This window comes from Oncorhynchus mykiss, chromosome 8 (genome assembly GCF_013265735.2).
Source record: "Oncorhynchus mykiss isolate Arlee chromosome 8, USDA_OmykA_1.1, whole genome shotgun sequence".
NCBI classification, from domain to species: domain Eukaryota; kingdom Metazoa; phylum Chordata; class Actinopteri; order Salmoniformes; family Salmonidae; genus Oncorhynchus; species Oncorhynchus mykiss.
The window spans coordinates 50,039,985-50,063,299 of record NC_048572.1 but is presented as its reverse complement, the minus strand read 5'-3'; the positions used below and the strand labels follow the sequence as shown (position 1 = coordinate 50,063,299).

General features: G+C 40.6%; 1 protein-coding gene across 1 annotated transcript in view; it reads right to left on the bottom strand.

The window, feature by feature from the left end:
• The window catches only part of LOC110530014 (translocation protein SEC62), a 28,650-nt gene extending 8,692 nt beyond the window's left edge, over nucleotides 1-19,958 (bottom strand). Inside the window, exons 1-7 of the mRNA XM_021612770.2 lie at nucleotides 19,871-19,958; nucleotides 11,606-11,714; nucleotides 4,121-4,226; nucleotides 3,720-3,927; nucleotides 3,490-3,585; nucleotides 1,213-1,273; nucleotides 914-1,033 (exon numbers count right to left, since the gene is read on the bottom strand). Coding sequence (XP_021468445.2) covers nucleotides 914-1,033; nucleotides 1,213-1,273; nucleotides 3,490-3,585; nucleotides 3,720-3,927; nucleotides 4,121-4,226; nucleotides 11,606-11,714; nucleotides 19,871-19,906 — 736 coding nt within the window. The 5' untranslated portion in view covers nucleotides 19,907-19,958. The remainder of the gene's footprint in view (nucleotides 1-913; nucleotides 1,034-1,212; nucleotides 1,274-3,489; nucleotides 3,586-3,719; nucleotides 3,928-4,120; nucleotides 4,227-11,605; nucleotides 11,715-19,870) is intronic.
• Nucleotides 19,959-23,315: the final 3,357 nt, after the last annotated feature.

Below are 23,315 nucleotides of genomic sequence, written 5' to 3'. Positions count from 1 at the left end.
TGCATCCATTTAATTCAGCCAACGGTGCCTTATTGTATGTAATGGATTTTTTTGTCAAGGCATAAACTGTGAATGATATTTTAGACAGATATTGTGATCATCTATGCGTTTCATTTCTGTAAAGTACTTAAAACGGTGTCGGTTCCACTAAGTTCCATTGGGCCCAGATCAACTATTAAAAGGGTAAAGAACAAAACAAACTTTTTATTGGAATTTCATTTGATTGTGATTTATTCTACCTAGCATATTAGGAGAACATGTTGAAAGTACCATATTGACTGAAACTAACCAATCTTTTCAGGGAGTACACAAGTGTCTAGAGCAGGGATGGGCAACTTTGATGGGGGTGGGGGCTCATTGGCTCGTGCAGTCAAGAGTCTGCCTTAGCCTGTTGGGGGCCTTAAGCGGAATGTTGTTCAATCAAGGCTGGAATGAAAACCCGCAGACACTCGATCCTTATATTTGAGTCGCACAAGATTAATTAATTACATCAGTCAACACAAACAGATATTGAAACAATAAAAACATCTACCTGCAATAGAGCTTGCTGGGAAATATGATGGGTGTGGTTTTGGTTCAAAGTGAATTGCATGAGTTCAGGCGAGTTAATTAGGGTAAAACTAGGCCTTGTGAAATGCGTATGACATGTTAAAATGTAAATGTATGATAACATTCACTACAGATCTCACTTGCTGAAGTCCATAGGACACAATAAATGTATGAATGCAACAACCATGTCTCTTTCACTAACAAATACAGTCATGGGTGGTATCTCTACAATTTACTCACATTTTTTTACACTGGAGAATTCTGTGAATACGAATCTGAAATGGATTAATTGAGTGACTGACAAGAGAAACTGCTGATGGACAATCCCCCCCCCAAAAAGGCGTGTTTTCTTTCTGTCACTTACCAACAGCTAACAGCAGTATACTTGCCACGAAACAGCCTGCTGCCACGCTCAGGTAGTACACACCCACACGCATCTCAGCCGGCCACAGTGGGAAAAGAGTGGCCGCAATCACTGCAATTACTGCAAACACAGAGACAGACACGCCTTAGTAGAGTGGAAAATAACCATTGTTGATCTCTTCTTTACCAATTCAGTTGCAGTCTTCAGTCATTTGTGTGAATGACTGTTTAAATCAGGTAGTTTAAAAAATGTCAACAAAATGTAATATTCTGGGTAATTAACACTACAATGCCACTCACCCAGAATCAGTCCCATGGCAAAGGTTTTAAAATGGACCGGATCATAGATCCAAACAAACACCTGGGAAGTGGAGTAAATGTAAATTTTACACTTCACCTTAAAATATTTGTTCATTTGGGAAAGAAAATCTGAATGCACCACAATTCACCGTTTTCAGATATTACATGGTGTAGTCAGCGCATGTCACATTGAACCACCTGCCATCATATGGAAACAAGCTAGCCTGGCAAACTGACGTTGCAAAGAATTTGGGTCTTATCATGACATGTCATGGAGAATTTGTCTCGTAAAGTGCACCCTCACAGTTATTTTGTGAAGTAACCTTTTTTCTTGGAATTCTCTCAAATGCCACATGGAAACACGAACACCAAAGTGCTGAATTCATGTAGAGTTGAAGTCGGAAGTTTACATGCACTTAGGTTGGAGTCATTAAAACTCGTTTTTCAACCACTCCACAAATTTATTGTTAACAAACTATAGTTTTGGCAATTCGGTGAGGACATTACCTTGTGCATGACAAGTAATTTTTCCAACAATTATTTACAGACAGATTATTTCACTGTATCACAATTCCAGTGGGTCAGAAGTTTACATACACTAAGTTGACTGTGCCTTTAAACAGCTTGGACAATTCCAGAAAATGATGTCATGGCTTTAGAAGCTTCTGATAATAGGCTAATTGACATAATGAGTCAATTGGAGGTGTACATGTGGATGTATTTCAAGGCCTACCTTCAAACTCAGTGGCTCTTTGCTTGACATTATGGGAAAATCAAAAGAAATCAGCCAAGACCTCAGGAAAAAAAGACTGTAGACCTCCACAAGTCTGGTTCATCATTGGGAGTAATTTCCAAACGCCTGAAGGTACCACGTTCATCTGTACAAACAATAGTACGCAAGTATAAACACCATGGGACCACGCAACCGTCATACCGCTCAGGAAGGAGACGCGTTCTGTCTCCTGGAGATGAACGTACTTTGGTGCGAAAAGTGCAAATCAATCCCAGAACAACAGCAAAGGATGCTGGAGGAAACAGGTACAAAGGTATCTATATCCACAGTAAAACGAGTCTTATATCGACATAACCTGAAAGGCCTCTCAGCAAGGAAGAAGCCACTGCTCCAATACCGCCATAAAAGAAAAGCCAGACTACAGTTTGCAACTGCACATGGGGACAAAGATGGTACTTTTTGGATAAATGTCCTCTGGTCTGATGAAACAAAAATTGAACTTTTTGGCCATAATGACTGTCGTTATGTTTGGAGGAAAAGGGGGAGGCTTGCAAGCCGAAGAGCACCATCCCAACCGTGAAGCACGGGGTGGCAGCATCATGTTGTGGGAGTGCTTTGCTGCAGGAGGGGCTGGTGCACTTCACAAAATAGATGGAATCATGAGAAAAGAAAATATGTGGATATATTGAAGCAACATCTCAAGACATCGGGCAGGAAGTTAAAGCTTGGTCACAAATGGGTCTTCCAAATGGACAATAAAACCAAGCATACTTCCAAAGTTGTGGCAAAATGGCTTAAGGACAACAAAGTCAAGGTATTGGAGTGGCCATCACAAAGTCCTAACCTCAATCCCATAGAAAATATGTGGGCAGAACTGAAAAAGTGTGTGCGAGCAAGGAGGCCTACAAACCTAACTCAGTTACACCAGCTCTGTCAGGAGGAATGGGACAAAATTCACCCAACTTATTGTGGGAAGCTTGTGGAAGGCTACCTAAAACATTTGACCCAAATTAAACCATTTAAAGGCAATGCTACCAAATTCTAATTGAGAGTATGTAAACTTCTGACCCACTGGGAATGTGATGAAAGAAATACAAGCTGAAATAAACCACTCTCTACTATTATTCTGACATTTCACATTCTTAAAATAAAGTGGGGATCCTAACTGACCTAAGACAGGGAATTTTTACTTGGATTAAATGTCAGGAATGGTGAAAAACTGAGTTTAAATGTATTTGGCAAAGGTGTATGTAAACTTCCGATTAAACTGTACATACGAAAACGCTCAAACTGTACACTTTCTCTGATTCAGAGGGGTTGGGTTAAATGCAGAAGACACATTTCAACTGAATACATTGTTGGACAACTAACTAGGTATCCCCCTTTCCACTTCCTTCAAAGCGGATATTACAAATACCTCTGGCTAAAGAGGTTTCTCATCTACATGTCAACTGAATGAAACATGCTCACTTATCCAGAAATTCTTGCTTTCATATTTCCCTATCCTAACCTGTTATCTGAGGTTACCCTGTGTTCCAACTCACCTCATTCCCATCCAGGAAGAGCTGGTCCTCATGAGGCTCCAGTTTGAACTTCTTCTTCGCATCTTTCTTCTTCTTTGGCATTCCGGGGCTATCATCCTGAACAAAAATAGACTGCAAGATCAGACCCATGGTCTTTATAGAAATATGACTGATCCATATCTATGATGAGACTGCTTTAGTGGTCTACTTATAACATGCATATGGCCTACATATTCACAGAATTTGCTTACACTCTTCTCCTTCTTTGCATCTGAAGCCTCGGCATCCTTGGCATCCTTCTTCTCCTTCTTCCCCTTCTTCTCCTCCTCCTTGCCGCTGTCGCCCTTAGCCTTCTCTTTTTCTTTCTCTTTCTCTTTCTCCTTATCTTTCTTGATGTCCTTCTCCGGCTTCTTCTTCATGACTTTCAGAGCGCGGTGGAAGAACTGTTTCTTCAGCAGCCTGAACAAGGAGAGCAGAAACAGTGTGGTAGATAGTTAGTCTAGTGTAAAGTTGTCGTTAACTACCACCCTACCCTGACTAACTAACGGTAAATAGTGAAGTGTATAGTCAATGTGGTAGTAAGTGTGGTGTAGCGTGGTAGTGATGGTAGTTAGTCTGGTGTGGTATGTTGTTGAAGGTAGGTGGGTCCCACCTATTGCAGTAGTCCACCACAGAGTCTCTGGTGGTGAACACAGCCTCTTCTCCCTTCTTGGCCTTGGCCCACTTGGAGTCCAGCAGAGAGTCTACTGCCTTGGAGGCTGACATGGGGAAACCGATAACATGTTCAAACATACAGACATGGAGATACGGAGTGTTGAAACTCAATGGCTATCATGCCATGTCAACCGCTGATGTGTGGGACCAGTTATCAGAAGGCTCAATCCAGGTCAAAAGTATCCTTTGTTGTCTCAATTCTGTTTATAAAGAGACAGTGATGAAATATTCCAAACAATTGTTGTGGGATCATAGACAATATATTGGTTGTAGCATGTGATGTGGTATATAGAGCTTTGGTCTAGTTTTCAAGACTAATCCAAAAAGGGGGGGGGGGGGGGGGCATAGGCTCACTGAAAACAATTATTTTGTTCTGGGTGAACATTCTGAAATCCTGGCCCCTGGGGATATGATGTGTACAAAAACTACTCTCCAACAGACACAGAAGCACACACAGACATTTAACCCACAACTGTGCAAACCACATTTACTGACACTGTTGAGAGCAGCTGCTCTGCTATGGGGCTAACATTGAAAAGGTACTAAAACGTGATAGGATATCAGTCTTTGGCAAAAAACAAGTAACCCCCTTTGAATCTTGTATTAATCCACATCTTCATTTGAGACAGACCAAATGGCACAGTTCTAAGCCATCTTGTATCTATACCATTTCAAGCCAAACCCATGGCTTGAATGTACAAAACATTAGGAACACCTTACGAATATTGAGTTGCACCCCCTTTTACTCTCAGAACAGCCTCAATTCATTGGCGCATAGACTACAGGGTGTCGAAAGCCTTCCACAGGGATGCTGGCCCATGTTGACGCCAATGCTTCCCACAGTTGTGTGAAGTTGGCTGAATGCCCTTTGGGTGGTGGACCATTTGTGATAAACAGGAGAAACTGTTAAGTGTGAAAAGCCCAGCAGGGGTGCAGTTCTTGACTCTCAAACCGGTGTGCCTGGCACCTCCTACCAGACCCTTTTCAAAGGCACTTAAAATCTTTTGTCTTGTCCATTCGCCCTCTGAAAGGCACATAGACAATCCATGTCAAGGCTTAAAAATCCTTCTTTAACCTGCCTCCCCCATTCATCTACACTGACTGAAATGGATTTATCAATAAGGGATCATAGCTGTCGCCTGGATTCATCTGTTCAATCTGTCATGGAAAGAGCAGGTGTTCCTAATGTTTTTAGTGTAGAGGGTTACCTACTGATCATAGCATGTTTGTGTTGGAGACGGTCTGATCTGAAATCCCACAGCTGAGGCCATGAACTGATTCATGTAAATGTCAAGTTTGATTTTGAAAATAGATCTTATTGTAATTCTGGCTTTTCAAACTAACACAGACATTTAGATAATTACTGATACTTGGTTAAAGTCTGTGCCGGGCGCTGATGTGTCTCTGAATGGATACAATGTTTATAGATCTGACAGAGGTGTGGGTGTCACCATATTCATAAAGAACTACTTACATGTTGCGGTGTGTACATCCACCTCAGTCCACAAACAATTGTATTATATTGTCCTAAATGTAGGCCTGGGTATTCGTGCCCAACTAACATTAGTGGCAATTTATCACCCTTCCCAATAGATCTTAGCAAATTGTCTGACTTGCTGTCTAACTACGCTGAATCTGAATGATTAACATTGGGTGATCTTAACCTGGATTGGTTGATGCCGGTATCAGACACACCAAAATATATTTGTACTAAGCTAAATTAACTCAACTGATAACTAAACCAACCCGCCCCAACTTAAAAACACCATGAAACATCTACTCTTTTGGAAATCATTCTGACAAACACCCCGTATAAAAGTATACAGCCAATGGAGTCTTTGCTAACGAGCTCAGTGACCATTGTCCCATTGCCTGAATTAAAGATACTAAGCGATCTAAAATTGTGTCCATGCATTATTACAAAAAAACATTTCAATGACCAACATTTCCTGTATGACCTGGTCGGGAGGGTGTGTTGTCCTCTATCTCCGATCGGAACAGGCCCAGAAATGTTTTACCTCTCTGTTTTAACTCTGATGCAGATAAGCATGCCCCATATAAGAGATTAAGGGTAAAAGACCGCTATAACCCTTGGTTCACACATGAATGGCCTGAAAGATTTCATGAAACTGACATTCTACTTCAAAGGCAGTCCTTCAGATATTCAAGAAATAGATTTCTTACTTTGGTTAGAAAAGCAAAGTGAACATACTTCCTGAATTGTGTATCTGAGAGGTTGAAATCCTCCCCCCCCCCCCCCCCCCCCCCCCCACTCGAATTGCCCCAGCAGGTTAAGACAGCCTCTGGTCCCATAACAGACTAAATAGACCACATTTGTGGTGCTTTACTTAACCATTTTGCCTCATTCAAATAGATATTTGAAATAATGGTTTCTGGAAATAGCTCAAGTTCCACGAGAAGGAGTCCTTTATTAATCTCTAAACAGACAGCAGAGACTGATGTACTTCAAGGCACTCTTTTTCCCTTTGAACCATTTTGTGTCAATGATGTAAAGTGCCTTGTAAAAAATGTATCAAAAGATATCCACTGGATTTGCTTTACCCCTTTCTACCTCAGCTTTTTATGCATTGGATGGTTCTTTCATAGAGCAGGTTCCACCTACATATATGGGATTTTTAATTTACAATAATTTGATGTTTAAAAAAACCCAAAACAAATTAGCTAGTTATGATGAGATTTAAAAGTAGGCTTCTTTTATATAAATAGATCACGCCTCTCCTTAATTAGGAGGAAACAGACTGACCAAAAGTATGTGGACACTAGGGATGAACATTTTGCGGAATATTCAGGTGGAAACGTAACGGGAGTATATGGGAATTAACGGGAATATATGCAATTAACAGCATTTAAATGTATATTTTTTTGTATTGGATATATTTACCATATTACATGGAGACAGAAACATTAACCTTTTACCTTGTGAGTAGACAATTGCAAATGATTAAATCCTTCCAATACAAATAAAAAACAAAACAATTTAGTTACGAATTTAACTTTAATTAAATGAGTTGACTATTCACATGGGATGATTTCACTGAACAACAAAAGGGAATATTGAATGATCCCCAATGATCCCTTCGCATCTCCCCAAAAACAGACTGTAAAATGATAGTCTGGAAACTAAAGCTTGGGTTGTCTTCCTCTCAGGCTTCTCCCTGGACCTCCTCCATGTCCACCTCTTGAACACTCTGAGGCCTCATCTTCACTGTCACTTTCCAACCTTGTTGAGGATGACTTTGTTGTCAGGCTCAAAAAAGCCTCAAATTTGCCCGGATGGCCACCAATATTTCAACCCTTGTATTGGTCAGCCTGTTGCATGCTTTGGTGTGTGTGTTCCCAAACAAGGACCAGTTGCGCGCTGAGGCGGCTGATGTTGGTGGGATTTGGAGGATGATGGAGGCAACATGGGAAAGAGCCTCAGATCCACAAAGTCCCTTCCATCAGGTGGCTGATGAGAGATGTTGGCATGACTGCCATATTGCATCTCCATCCCAATGCCCTTGCTTGGAAGTGTCCTTTTCCAGACTGCCAAGAACCTTGCCCTCATCCAGGCCAAGGTGGCGAGACACGGTAGTGATGACACCATAGGCCTTGTTGATCTCTGCACCAGACAGGATGCTCTTGCCGGCATACTTGGGGTCCAACATGTACGCTGCGGCGTGTAAGAGCTTCAGGCAGAAGTCGTCACGCTTTTTTATGCATTTCAGAACTGGAGCAACAGTGAAGTGGGCAGGGCAGTACAGATTTATTCTCTTACATTCTCTTACAAGCAGAATCTGAACATCAGACAGGATGCCATTGTCTCCCTCAATCCCTGCAATGGCTACTGCTATAGGTTTCAGGAGCTTCAGGCGGCTTACCACGCTCTCCCAAAATACATCATCCAGGAGGACCCTCTTGATGGGGCTGTCCATTTCGGCAGACTGTGATATGGCCATTTCTTGGAGAGACTCCTTCCCCTCCAGGAGACTGTCAAACACGATGACAACACCACCCCAAAGGGTGTTGCTGGGCAGCTTCAAGATGGTGCTCTTATTCTTCTCACTCTGCTTGGTGAGGTAGATTGCTGCTATAACTTGATGACACTTCACACGCCTAACCATTTCCTTGGCTCTCTTGTAGAGTGTATCCATTGTTTTCAGTGCCATGACGTCCTTGAGGAGCAGATTCAATGCATGAGCAGCGCGGCTAATGAGTGTGATGTGAGGGTAGGATTCCTCCACTTTAGAAAAAGCAGCCTCCATGTTCGCAGCATTGTCTGTCACCAGTGCAAATACCTTCTGTGGTCCAAGGTCATTGATGACTGCCTTCAACTCATCTGCAATGTAGAGACCAGTGTGTCTGTTGTCCCTTGTGTCTGTGCTCTTGTAGAATACTGGTTGAGGGGTGGAGATGTAGTTAATTATTCCTTGCCCACAAACATTTGACCACCCATCAGAGATGATTGCAATACAGTCTGCTTTCTCTATGATTTGCTTAACCTTCACTTGAACTCTGTTGAACTCTGCATCCAGAAAATGAGTAGATAAAGCATGTCTGGTTGGAGGGGTGTATGCTGGGCAAAGTACATTCAGAAATATCAGAAACATCTTGGCCATGTTCTGTTATAATCTCCACCCGGCACAGCAAGAAGTGGACTGGCCACCGTTCAGATTTCTTTTTTTTTTTTTTGAGGTCACTCTCTTTTCAATGGGTTTTCATTGGGAATCCAGATTTCTAATCGACTTTCCTGCCGTTCCTATCGCTTCCACTGGATGTCAACAGTCTTTAGAAATTGGTTGAGGTTTTTCCTTTGAGAAATGAAGTAACACTGTTCAGAATGACGGTAGAGAGAAGTATACTCTGATAGAGGAGCGTGACCTGAAAAGCTCACTCCACTTTGTTTTCCTCTGGTATTGAACATAGATCAGCCCGTCTAAAATTTTATCGATTATTTACGTAAAAAAAATACCCAAAGTTCTATTAGGAAAGTAGTTTAACATGTTTGGACAAAGCTTACAAGTAACTTATGAGACATTTTGTAGTCATGTTGCGCGACTTGGAACCGGTGTTTTTCTGGATCAAACGCGCCAAATAAATGGACATTTTGGATATATAATCGACAGAATTAAATCGAACAAAAGGACCATTTGTGATGTTTATGGGACATATTGGAATGCCAACAGAAGAAGCTCGTCAAAGGTAAGGCATGAAATATATCTTTATTTCTGTGTTTTGTGTCGCGCTTACAGGGTTGAAATATGCTTTCCTGTCTTTGTTTCCTGCTTTCGCCGAAAATAATTTTTGAAATCTGACACGTTGGCTGGATTCACAACAAGTGAGGCTTTAATTTGGTATCTTGCAAGTGTGATTTCATGAAAGTTAAATTTTTATAGTAATATATTTGAATTTGGAACTCTGCATTTTCACTGGATTTTGGTGGGACCCACATATCCCAGAGAGGTTTTAACAAAAACTCATGTATGTCATATAAAATATATATAACAGTGCATTCGGAAAGTATTCAGATCCTTTGACTTTTTCCACATTTTCTTACATTACAGCCTTATTCTAAAATTGATTAAATTGTTCCCCCCCCTCAATCTACACACAATACCCCATAATGACAAAGCAAAAACTGGGTTTTAGAATGTTTTGCTAATTTATTAGAAATAAAAACTGAAATAACATTTACATAGGTATTCATACCCTTTACTCAGTACTTTGTTGAAGCACCTTTGGCAGCGTTTACAGCCTCGAGTCTTCTTGGCACACCTGTATTTGGGGAGTTTCTCCCATTATTCTCTGCATATCCTCTCAAGCTATGTCAGGTTGGATGGGGACCGTCACTGCACAGCTATTTCCAGGTCCAGAGTCTGCGGTCCTGAGCGCTCTGGAGCAGGTTTTCATCAAGGATCTCTGTACTTTGCCCTTGATCCTGACTAGTCTCCCAGTCCCTGCCGCTGAAAAACACCCCCACAGCATGATGCTGCCACCACCATGCTTCACCGTAGGGATGGTATTGGCCAGGTGATGAGCGGTGTCTGGTTTCCTCCAGACATGAAGCTTGGCATTCAGGCCAAAGAGCTCAATCTTGGTTTCATCAGAGCAGAGTCCTGGTCAGAGTCCTTTAGGTGCCTTTTGGCAAACTCCAAGCGGGCGGTCATGGGCTTTTTGCTGAGGAGTGGCTTCCGTCTGGCTACTCTACCATAAAGGCCTGATTAGTGGAGTGCTCTCTGACCAAGGCACTTCTCCCCTAATCGCTCAGTTTGGCTGGGTTGCCAGCTCTAGGAAGAGTTGGGAAAAGTTTGGAACCACCATTTAAGAAGGAAGGAGGCCACTGTGTTCTTGGGGACCTTCAATGCTGTAGACATTTTTTGGTACCTTGGCATCAACACAATCCTGTCTCTGAGGTCTACCGACAATTGCTTCGACCTGGTTTTTGCTCTGACATGCACTGTCAACTGCGGGACCTTATATAGACAGGGTGCGCCTTTGCAAATCATGTCCAATCAATTTAATTTACCACAGGCGGACTCCTATCAAGTTGTAAAAACATCAAGGATGATCAATGGAAACTGGATGCGCCTGAGCTCAATTTAGAGTCTCATAGCAAAGGGTCTGAATACTTACCTTATTTAGGTATCAGTTTATTTTTAATACATTTGCAACAATTTCTAAAAACCTGTTTTTGCTTTTTCCATATAGGGTATTGTGTGTAGATTGTGAGGACGTATTTTTTATTATTACTTTAATCTATTTGAGAAAAAGTGAAACATTTAAGGGGTCTGAATACTTTCTGAATGCACTGTACTCCTAGTAATTTTTTCAACTGATACCGGGGAGACCTTCAGACAAGTCTTGTGAGACCTGTGGGCTTCCTAGAGCAAAACAACCGACATGTACGTGTTCGTGAGAGTCTATTGTGTAGCCCAAACTGTTCTGACAAGAGAGACAGAAGTTGGCAAAGACATTAAGAAAACCCGCTAAGACCTCCAACATTTTCAACCTCTCTCTGTAATGCCTAAATGTTTAAAGCAGACCACATAGTCCCTGTGCCCAAGATCGCCAAGGTAACCTTAAGGCAAATATTTGTCTGTTGTACTCTATACATGCTGGTTTTCGCGGGCTATACCTGAGACATGAAACAGATAGGTGGGAGGGCATACAGGCTGTCGCCAATTTATTGAAGCGCAATTTGCCTAAATGGGTAATGGAAACACTTCAACCGCTACTTTTTTATTCAACACTAGGTTTTCGCGACACTGGGTGTTTAATTGAGACGGCATTCCGTCCAGCAGTTTTTAAAATCAAAAAGATCGTTACATGGAAACGCAACCTAGCAGGCAATAGTCGCATCTATTTTCTATGCTAACTTCCTAAATGTCGACCAAAAAAAGCTTATGGAAACATATTTACTGACCAATGAAGTAGTCCACCCGATGGCCCATCATGTTAGTGGATTTGGTGGGGCAGTTGAAACGGAGGAACTTGGCCACTGCCTTCTCCTCCTTGGTGGGCTCGCTCACCTCCTACACATACACACACACACACAAGGCACAAAATAAGGCACAAAATAAGGCACAAAATAAAGTAGGCCTAAATGTTGTCCTTTCACTAGTTCTATAGACCATAGCAAATAACTTCTATATCAGACCTGTGAAGCAGATCAGCCAGTTAACCCAGGGCAGGGGTGGGCTTTAGGTCAAGTTGAAGGAAACTCCCACTCACTTCCTCACACGCAACCCAGTACCAGTTACATACATTTCCAGGTTCCTGCAGGGTCGGGACTTCCTTCCCCCAGTACACCTTAACTGGACTCACCTGCACCCTAATCAGTTGATTCCTTCTTTGTATTATCCTCATGTGTGGAATCAAAGAGGAAGAGGTGAAGCGAGAGGTTTTACTCATCCCAAAATCTGTCCACGAAAATATGCCCACGAAGTGAGGATTTTTTTTATGGAGGTCAATGGGTGTCAAATATGGTCAACAAAAAATGTAACTGCCAATTTGCTACGTGAGTCTTATTTAATCTAATAGAAGCTTCGTAATGGTTAGGTTGTTAAGAATGTAGTGATAAGTAAAACACAAGTGGCATTTTTGGAACTTTGAACGAAAGAAAAAAGGACTTCATATCAGAGTTGTCTGTTGTAATAGATATGGATATAACCCGTTTTAGCGTGAACATTGCCATTTAGGACTTCCACCATTTTAAAGTGTGGGTATTCCTAGGAGCTGGGAGCAATCAGCCAATGAAGAAGAAAATGTACTATTTTAAAATGGAGATATCATTAGCATGGCCATTGAGGCTGTCACAGACACTATAATGGCACTCATCCAAATATGCGTTCTCTTGCTCTATGGCCTGTTCACACGAGTATCTGCCCTTTCATTGGCTATAATGGTCCCACCTGATCTCGACCCCTCCCACCTGCGTTCTCTTTGAGGGCATGTATTTCCATTGTTAGAGCAGTCACGTGTCTATCTTGTCAACATTATAGACAGTCTTAGGTTGAAGTTATATGCAAGCTGGCGAGGGCCCAAAAAGGTAACAATGATTTTTCACAGAAACAGTGTAAACTGCATTTCAGAATGAGGCTGTCACATTATCAACATTTTACTAAAGATGTGATACCAGAGCAAGTATCATGATAATGAGTAGTATCGGGATATCACAGGTGATATCCTGCTATTGACACACATTAATTATGGTTGTCACATTCTGTTGCATAATTCAAATGAGGCAGTCTAGACAGCGCAGGTGAGTGCCGGTAGGCCTACACAGAGGAAGTTTGTGGTTGCAGCCCTGTTCCACCACATTGCATATATGCAAATACACCCAGAGTATAACAAACAGGCTTGAGAGAAACAGGAACCCCATCACTGTCTGCACACCTCAGCTCGCCATTGCGGGAAAATAACATTTTAAAACCGATGGAGATGCGAACGGACACAGAGAAGCAGCTGGGTAGGATAATGGCTGGCTTGGGAACGCGTGATATTGGATGAAGAACTCGTTCTGATATGACATCACGCTCTGGACTTGGTCTTCTATTTTTAGGATTCGTAAGAATGCATTCTGTGCTCAGTCATTCATTTCGATATGAGAAACTTACACAATTATCCATTTGGGGGTGGTAATGTTAGATTGCCAACTTAGATGCTTGCTAACTAACGTACATTGTGTGTGTAATAATTTGCGCTGTTGAAACACACAATACCAGTTAAAAGTTGACACACCTACTCATTCCAGGGTTTTGCCTTTATTTGATTATTTTCTACATTGTAGAATAATAGTGAAGACATCTAAACAACAAAAACACATGAAATCATGTAGTAACCAAAAAAGTATTAAACAAATCAAAATATATTTTAGATTCTTCAAAGTAGTCACCTTTTTCCTTGATGACAGCTTTGCACACTTGTGGCCTTTTTCTCAACACGCTTCATGAGGTAGTCACCTGAAATGCATTTCAATTAACAGGTGTGCCTTGTTAAAAGTTAATTTGTGGAATTTCTTTCCTTCTGAATGCTTTTGAGCCAATCAGTTGTGTTGTGACATGGTACGGGTGGTATACAGAACATAACCCTATTTGGTAAAAGACCAAGTCCATATTATGGCAAGAACAGCACAAATAAGCAAAGAGAAATAACAGTCCATTACTTTAAGACATCCTCAAGCGCTATGATGAAACTGTCTCCCATGAGGACCGCCACAGGAAAGGAAAACCCAGAGATACCTCTGCAGCAGAGGATAAGTTCATTTGAGTTAACTGCACCTCAGAATGCAGCCCAAATAAATGCATCAGTGTTCAAGTAACAGACATCTCAACATCAACTGTGTGAATCAGGTCTCCATGGTCGAATTCGTGCAAAGAAACCACTACTAAAGGAAACCAATAAGAACAGCCTTGCTTGGGCCAAGAAACACTCACAATGGACATTAGACTGGTGGGAATCTGTCCTTTTGTCTGATGAGTCCAAATTTGAGATTTTTGGTTCCAACCGCTGCGAGACACAGAGTAGGAGAACAGATCTCTGCATCTGTGGTTCCCACCGTGAAGCATGGAGGTGTGATGGTGCTTTGCTGGTGACACTGATTTGTTTAGAATTCAAGGCAACTTAACCAGTATGGCTACCACAGCTTTCTGCAGCGATACGCCATCCCATCTGGTTTGCGCTTAGTTGGACTATCATTTGTTTTTCAACAGGACAATGACCCAACACACCTCCAGGCTAGAGGTCGACCGATTATGATTTTTCAATGCCGATAATTGGAGGACCAAAAAAAAGACGATACCGATTAATCGGCCGATTTTCTTTATTTGTAATAATGACAATTACAACAATACTGAATTAACACTTATTTTAACTTAATATAATACATCAATAAAATCAATTTAGCCTCAAATAAATAATGAAACATGTTCAATTTGGTTTAAATAATGCAAAAACAAAGTGTTGGAGAAGAAAGTAAAAGTGCAATATGTGCCATGTAAGAAAGCTAACGTTTAAGTTCCTTGCTCAGAACATGAGAACATATGAAAGCTAGTGGTTCCTTTTAACATGAGTCTTCAATATTCCCAGGTAAGAAGTTTTAGGTTGTAGTTGTTATAGGAATTATAGGACTATTTCTCTATACCATTTGTATTTCATTAACCTTTGACTATTGGATGTTCTTATAGGCACTTTAGTATTGCCAGTGTAACAGTATAGCTTCTGTCCCTGTCCTCACTCCTACCTGGGCTCGAACCAGGAACACAACGACAACAGCCACCCTCAAAACAGCCTTACCCATGCAGAGCAAGGGGAACAACCACTCCAAGTCTCAGAGCGAGTGACGTTTGAAACGCTATTAGCGCGCACCCCACTAACTAGCTAGCCATTTCACATCTGTTACACCAGCCTAATCTCGGGAGTTGATAGGCTTGAAGTCATAAACAACTCAATGCTTGAAGCATTGCGAAGAGCTGCTGGCAAAACGCACAAAAGTGCTGTTTGAATGAATGCTTACGAGCCTGCTGGTGCCTACCACCGCTCAGTCAGACTGCTCTATCAAATCATAGACTTAGTTATAACATAATAACACACAGAAATACGAGCCTTAGGTCATTAATATGGTCGAATCCGGAAACTATCATCTCAAAAACAAGATGTTTATTCTTTCAGTGAAATACGGAACCGTTCCGTATTTTATCTAACGGGTGGCATCCATAAGTCTAAATATTCTTGTTCATTGCACAACCTTCAATGTTGTCATAATTACGTAAAATTCTGGCAAATTAGGCAGCCCAAACTGTTGCATATACACTGACTCTGCGTGCAATGAACGCAAGAGAAGAGACAATTTCACCTGGTTAATAGTGCCTGCTAACCTGGATTTCTTTTAGCTAAATATGCAGGTTTAAAAATATATACTTCTGTCTATTGATTTTAAGAAAGGTATTGATGTTTATGGTTAGGTACATGTTGGAGCAACGACAGTCCTTTTTCACAAATATGCACCGCATATATGCAACGCAGGACACGCTTGATAAACTAGTAATATCATCAACCATGTGTAGTTAACTAGTGATTATGATTGATTGATTTTATAAGATAAGTTTAATGCTAGCATTCGCGTAACAGGCAGGCTCCTCGTGGAGTGCAATGTAATCAGGTGGTTAGAGCATTGGACTAGTTAACTGTAAGGTTGCAAGATTGAATCCCCGAGCTGACAAGGTAAAAATCTGTCGTTCTGCCCCTGAACAAGGCAGTTAACCCACTATTCCTAGGCCGTCATTGAAAATAAGAATGTGTTCTTAACTGACTTGCCTCGTTAAATAAAGATTCAATAAAGGTGTAAAAAAATATATATATTTTTTTTTAATTTGGCCAAATCGGTGTCCAAAAATACAGATTTCTGATTGTTATGAAAACTTGAAATAGGCCCTAATTAATCGTCCATTCCGATGAATTGGTCGACCTCTACTCCAGGCTGTGTAAGGGCTATTTGACCAAGAAGGAGAATGATAGAGCGCTGCAGCAGATTGCCTGGCCTCCACAATCACCCGACCTCAACCCAATTGTGATAGTTTGGGATGAGTTGGACCGCCGAGTGAAGATAAAGCAGCCAACAAGTGCACAGCATATGAGGGAACTCATTCAAGACTGTAGGAAAAGAGTGAATGCCAAGAGTGTACAAAGCTGTCATAAAGGCAAAGTGTAGCTACTTTCAAGAATCTAAAATATATTTTGATTTGATGCCATGTGTTATTTTTGTTTTGATGTCTTCACTATTATTCTACAATGGAGAATGGTAAAAAACCCTGGAATGAGTACGTGTCCAAACTTGACAGGTACTATACTTCACTTCTTAACAATAAACCGCAGCATTATTTCAAACACAGGATGCTTACCGAGTTGCATTCCAAATTCCAAATCAGGAACAAAGTTTGTTAAGTGCAGTGAGTGATGACACAGCCACCAGAGAAGGTAACGTTACTGATCACACAGCAGGAAAATTTCTCCCTTCTAAAAACCTATTGGATGAGAAAGCCAGAGGCCCCTCCTCTCTGACCTTCTCCTCCAACGGGTTTTGAGAATGGGGCAAAAAGAGGCGACGCAAGGAGTATCCAACAGATTCTCCCAGGAGGATCTACGTGATTCACATGGATGACCCATTTTGAGATCAAAACTGAGAATATCAGCGAAGTGACAAGTTTGTATCCCTGTATATTTATTCTATATTGTTGAACTTCTCTGCGCATAGATCCCGTTAGCGGGATTAAATTCGACAACATCCGGTGAAATGGAAGAGTGCTACATAAATAGTAATATTAAACATTCCTGAAAATACAAGTGTCTCACATGGTTCAAAAAGGCTTTACTGCGAAAGAATACGATGTGATTATCTGAGGACAGAGCCCCATACCAAAATACTATTTCAACCAGCACAGGCGTAACAAAATCACAAATTGCAATAAAATAAATAATTTACCTTTGAAGATCTTCCTCCGTTTGCAATCCCAAGGCTCATTGTAACACAATGAGTGGTATTTTGTTTGAAAAAAATCAATTTTTATAGCCTAACACGAAACATTTTGTGAACCGCTTGTGTTGTGAATTACGTCTCATTCAACTTTCGACGAAACATTCGATGTAAATACGCACACTAAACGTGCGTTTATCCAGTCATGTTTGGTTTCATTGCAATCAACTGTTTGTTTGTAACACGTCATCTATGAACGTTTGAAAATCTCGGCCATGTTCTGTTATAATCTCCACCCGGCACAGCCAGAAGAGGACTGGCCACCCCTCACAGCCTGGTTCCTCTCTAGGTTTCTTCCTTTCTAGGTAGTTTTCCTAGCCACCGTGCTTCTACACCTGCATTGCTTGCTGTTTGGGGTTTTAGGCTGGGTTTCTGAGATATTAGCTGATGTACGAAGGGCTATATAAATAAATTAGATTTGATAGAGGACTGAGGGTCTTCCAAATATTGAAAGTGTGTAAATAGTTACCCATATTATTTTGTAAATGTATATTTTTTCCCCCCATTTCTGTTAGAATACATTATAGTTATTTGTTTCAAAATGTATACCTTCACCAATTTGGCCACTTGGGTACATTTGGGCTACTTGTGTGGGACACCTGGGTGACTTCATGATAAATGTCACGTAGCACACTCATTTTGGGAGTTATCATTCTGAAACTTTGCACAAGTACTGTTGCCCTCTTATGTTTTTCACTGAAATTGTCCCCATCATCCTATCTGAATGTTTGTTTTATCTTGTTCATTTTAAAGATGATGATACAACAATAAGAAAAAACATATGTTTTTTTTCATTGTATTATCTAAACCAGATATATTGTGTTATATTCTCCTACATTCAATTCACATTTACACAAACTTCAGAGTGCTTTCTTTCAAATGGTACCAAGAATATGCATATCCTTTTCTGGGCCAGAGCTACAGGCAGTTAGATTTGGGTATGTCTTCAGGCGGGAATTGAAAAAAGTAGAGGGGTTAGCACTTTTTTGGTTACTACATGATTTCATGTGTTATTACATAGATTTGGTGTCTTCACTATTATTCTACAATGTAGAAAATAGTACAAATAAAGCAAAACCTTTGAATGAGTAGGTGTCCAAACTTTTGACTGGTACTACACACACGTTATTTTTATAGCTCCGCTTGTGTGCATATTCAGTAATACTATGTGCCTTGGTATGGTACAGAAACGGTATGACGATATGAAAATCTGGATACCGCCCAACCCTAGCCAACGTCTTGGCCAAGTCCCAGTAATCTGCCTGCTAGCTAGCCAAACAAAAGTCTATCAGACCACATAAATAAAGGTCCAAATCTGAACAATCAGGTGAGGATAATCAGATAGAAGCCAGATTAGCATAGCCATTAGCCCAAACAAAGGAAGCCATGTTTCAAAGTTGATACATGTGCATCCAGGTATACATTTGCGGCTGAGTCAATTTATTTTAATAACATTATTTAATACATGTTATTAAAGCCCCATGCAGCTTTTGCTCACTGTATGTATAATAAATCACTGTGTGTGTTTGTTTTGGCTATGCTCGCTTTACGTTCACTTCACTCATGGTAAAGCAACATTACAAGCAGTTATTCCTGAATATTATTACCATACCATGAGTGAGAGAGCACGAAAACCGGAGGTAAAGGAATTGATAGCATTCTAGCTGTTGCATAATAATGACATGTCCTGTTCTTTCCGGAGAAAACTGCCATAAATAAATAGGATTTGGGCTGCAATTTTATTACATTTTGCTTGTAATCTTAGCACTGCAGTGAGGTATTTTAACGTCATCATCAGGTTTGTGAGGTATTTTATCGTCATCATCAGGTTTGTCGCGTTGAAGCGCGTTATAAGTTTGTCTCAAGTCTTGCTGGTAAAAGTATTGCAATTTGAGCAAATGACCAATACATCTCAAAATAAATCCTGATACTATCTACGTTAAGTTACGGCATCGATTGGAAAATGAGAAATTGGCTATTTTCGTGCAGCCATCAAACATTAATGAATGAGGATGTACTGGCACATCATTGACATTTGGCTTGCTAAACAGTATTTATGCATACCAAAACACTCAAACACGCCTGCACATTTGGTTACAACCGCAACATTGCCTGCTTTAAGTCAGCTAGCTACTGTCATTGGTGATGGTAGCTAGTAAGATACCGAGTTTCGCTAAAATATGTTAATAAGTAGGTTACGTGTTTTGCGCGAGCGTTCAATACATGAGGTGTATTCATTAGTATGTTTCCGATGAAAAACGGAAGCATACAGAGTAAACGTAACGGGGGGACGTACCTGAATTTGCCCAATAAATTCGTTCAAAACGTTTTGCAACGGAATACTACACCCCTGGTTTCTGTGATACCCCGACACAGTGAAATATTCGGGTTACAGATAACGGTCTACAGAGAACATTCTTCCTGCAAAATAAAATATTTTAGTGGCTAGCAAGCTAACGTTAGCTAGCTAGCTACCTGCTACTAGCAGCTTTTCGCCAATCAACTGCATCGATTCACCAGCAAGATTCCCTTCATATAAAACTAGCCTGTTGCTGAAACTTATACATATTGCCATGTCCGAAATAAGAACGGTTTTCAACTCTGTAATATATCAAACCAAATATTATCTTCTGCCAGTTAGCGTTAAAATGATTTTACCTGGATCCGTTTCTTATGCCTCCTGCGCTCCGCCATGATCCTCCAACACTGCTCGTCTGACGTGTGTTCACGTACGGGTAGTATCGCGATAGCAAAAATTATATTCGTTAGGGTTTTTACAATGGATCTTAAAGTTGTATTGCTGCCACCTACTGTTCGGGATGAAAATAAAAGATCACAAAAGACAAAAAATATGTGGATAAAAATACTCATACTGACTACCAGAAAGTCACTCAATATTCTCCTTTCCTCTACTGTTAAAATGAATAATCCATGTCTGATCCCTACACAGGCTCAGGAGCCTGGGGGAGGGGGGGGACACACACACACACACACACACATCTTCCGTTGCATATAACCCTTGCAACTCTTCCGCTGTGAATTCCTGATGCCCCAGATACTTTCCTGCCGCAGCCACAATGATGGCCAATTTCTTTGACTTCCTTGCTACTTGATCCGTGTAGTTTCACATTTGCAAATGAACGGCACAAAATCCACTTTATTTACATATTATTTACATGGTTCTCTTACATGCGTAGGGAGGTATTCATTATCAAAAACAATAGCACTGACAAACTTTCTTCCATTACTCCATTCACTATGCGGGTCATGCAATGGGCCTAACCACACCTGGGCTTCTCATTGCAAGGGTTTCCTCCTTTATTTCCACCAACACCCCAGAGATGACTCCTTTAACAGGTGCCCTACTCAAGAGTTCGAAGCATGACACTTCAGGTGGTCCTTGTCCGACATACACTTATCATCCCCTTCAGTTTTCAACAATTTCTTATTTTTCATTCCCTTCTTTGATACTACCGTTCTCCATTCCTCTTCTCTAACTCCACTCGCCTCGCTTCTCATTTCACTCTTGACATCCACTTCCGCCATGATCCTCCTTGACCGAGCAAAATGGATCAAAGCACTACATTCCCAAATACCCAAGATTACGTTTTTTCAACAACAGACCCTTCTTCAAAATATGTAATCAAATTAAACACCTTGTAGTAATGTTTAATCCAATATATGGCTACTGTTATGTGTTTTAAAAATAGCCTTACCACTTTATCTCAAATGGATAAAGAGTGTTCATTCTAATCTAGATAAACTGGAGGCTTACTGAATAATTTTAGATCATGTGTAGCTATCTAGAAATTATTTATATAATTGATTTTCAGTGTCCATTGCTACATCAAAATTGAGTAACAACTGTGATTTGATAGACTTTGTTGTGAAATTAAAATCAATCATTCATATTCAATCATAAACAGGGGCAATATTAATTGGAAATAATTATTTTACTAAAACAAAATGAATGTATTAGCATTTAAATAATACTCTTTAATCTTTCCCAAACAGGTTCTACATTTCATTGGCTGCATTTAGACAGGCAGCCCAATTCTGATATTTTTTTCACTAGTTGGTGTCACGCCTGCTCCCATCCCCCTCCCTGGCTCGCGAGGGCACCAGGCTACCCTTCTTTACATGCACCTGTCACCATCATTACACTCAACAGCGCTCATTGGACTCACCTGGACTCCTTCACGTTGTTGATTACCCCCTGTATATCTGTTTGTTCCTCGGTGGTGTTTCCTGTGTCCGCATTAGTTGTTGTTGTGTTCCTATCCAGATGCTATTCCTGTTCCTTTTCGTGTCCGTCAGCTATTAAAACTTTCATCCCTGTACCTGCTTCTCATCTCTTGCATTGATCCTTACAGTTGTTTTTTTGACAAATCAGACCAGCTCGGAAAAAAATCTAATGCTAAAAGATCTGATGTGATTGGTCAAAAGACCAATTATTGGGAAAAATATCAGAATTTGGCCGCTGTGTGGACGCCACAGTCGGAAGTAGAGTCACTGCCTGCATCGGCAAAATGGCAGCGACTTGCACAGCGCTGTAGTTGGTTGTGATGTTACGTTTAATAGCAGAGCTCCGGAGCATGTGGTGAAATCGCTAAGAAGTTTACTTCGAAGCAGTGTGCCGAAGCAGTGTGCTTTTATCACTTTATCAGAAGAACGTGAGCAATGACGTCCGAAGCTTTGTTTCTTCCAACAACCACCTGATTGGGTTTGTATTGGTTTCAGTAGAAGATAAAAAAGGCTACTCTCTGCACGTGCTACAGCGTGTGGGACGTCATCTATAATAATTTGGTTGCTCTAAATTCTTTTGACCAGCAGGTGCCACTAGTGTACACTGTGTTGATCAAAGCCTTGAGTAATGTACCTATTTTCGACACAATTGGCTGGAAAGCTCAATGCTTCAGGAAGCTTAGTTTCCCCATCACTACTAGTTGGTCTGCACTGCAACGCTGCTCAATGAACAAAGGAATGTTTGACGGGAGAGAGGGGCCGAGCACTGAAAGTTATTCTAATTTTCACAATCTACATGGGAGGTGTGAATTGCAGGCTGTTACCACTTTCCAAGTGGTCAGGTAGAAGCCACATTAGCCTAGCCATTAGCCCTAACAAAGAAAACAAAATCAAATCAAAGTTTATTTGTCACGTGCGCCGAATACAACAGGTGTAGACCTTTACAGTGAAATGCTTACTCACAGGCTCTAACCAATAGTGCAACAAATTTATTAGGTGAACAATAGGTAATTAAATAAATAAAAACAGTAAAAAGACAGTGAAAAATAACAGTAGCGAGGCTATGTACAGTAGCGAGGCTACATACAGGCACCGGTTAGTCGGGCTGATTGAGGTCGTATGTACATGTAGATATGGTTAAAGTGACTATGCATATATGATGAACAGATGTTCAGATGAATGATGTCTGAAGGAGACGACACCTGCGAGGGTAAAAAAAAAAACACGCCCTGTTAAGAACTCTTTTTATTTTTTTCAATATTTTTTATATATATTGACTTTCAATGTTCAACTTTCAAAGTTGATACATGTGCATCCAGGTATACTTTTGTGGCTGAGTCAACTTATTTTAATAACATAATTTCACATGATTTAATGCATGTTATTAAAGCCCCCATGCAGTCTTTGTTTACTGAATGTCTAATAAATAAATCACTGTGCGTTTATTTTTTTATTATTATTTTTATTTTTTAGAATTTTACCCCTTTTTCTCCCCAATTTCGTGGTATCCAATTGTTGTAGTAGCTACTATCTTGTCTCATCGCTACAACTCCCGTACGGGCTCGCTAGGCCAATAGTGTGTCGCCCCGACATGTACTTTACTCACGTTAAATGGTTGGAAGGAAATCTGGTTGTAAGTGTGGAAATATCATTACAAAAAAACAGGAAAATCACGTATTTAACTGCACTGCTCCTTGTGTGCTTTGTAAACTTTAACACGTGAAACAAAACATTGAATCATTTTGAGACAATAGGAAATATGTTGACTGCTATGTTAAACAATTGTAGTAATTGTTGCTTTGGTTGTCAACAGCCTTGTGGCTATTGTAGTCTTTTTACTGTAGAAAAACAAGATTCT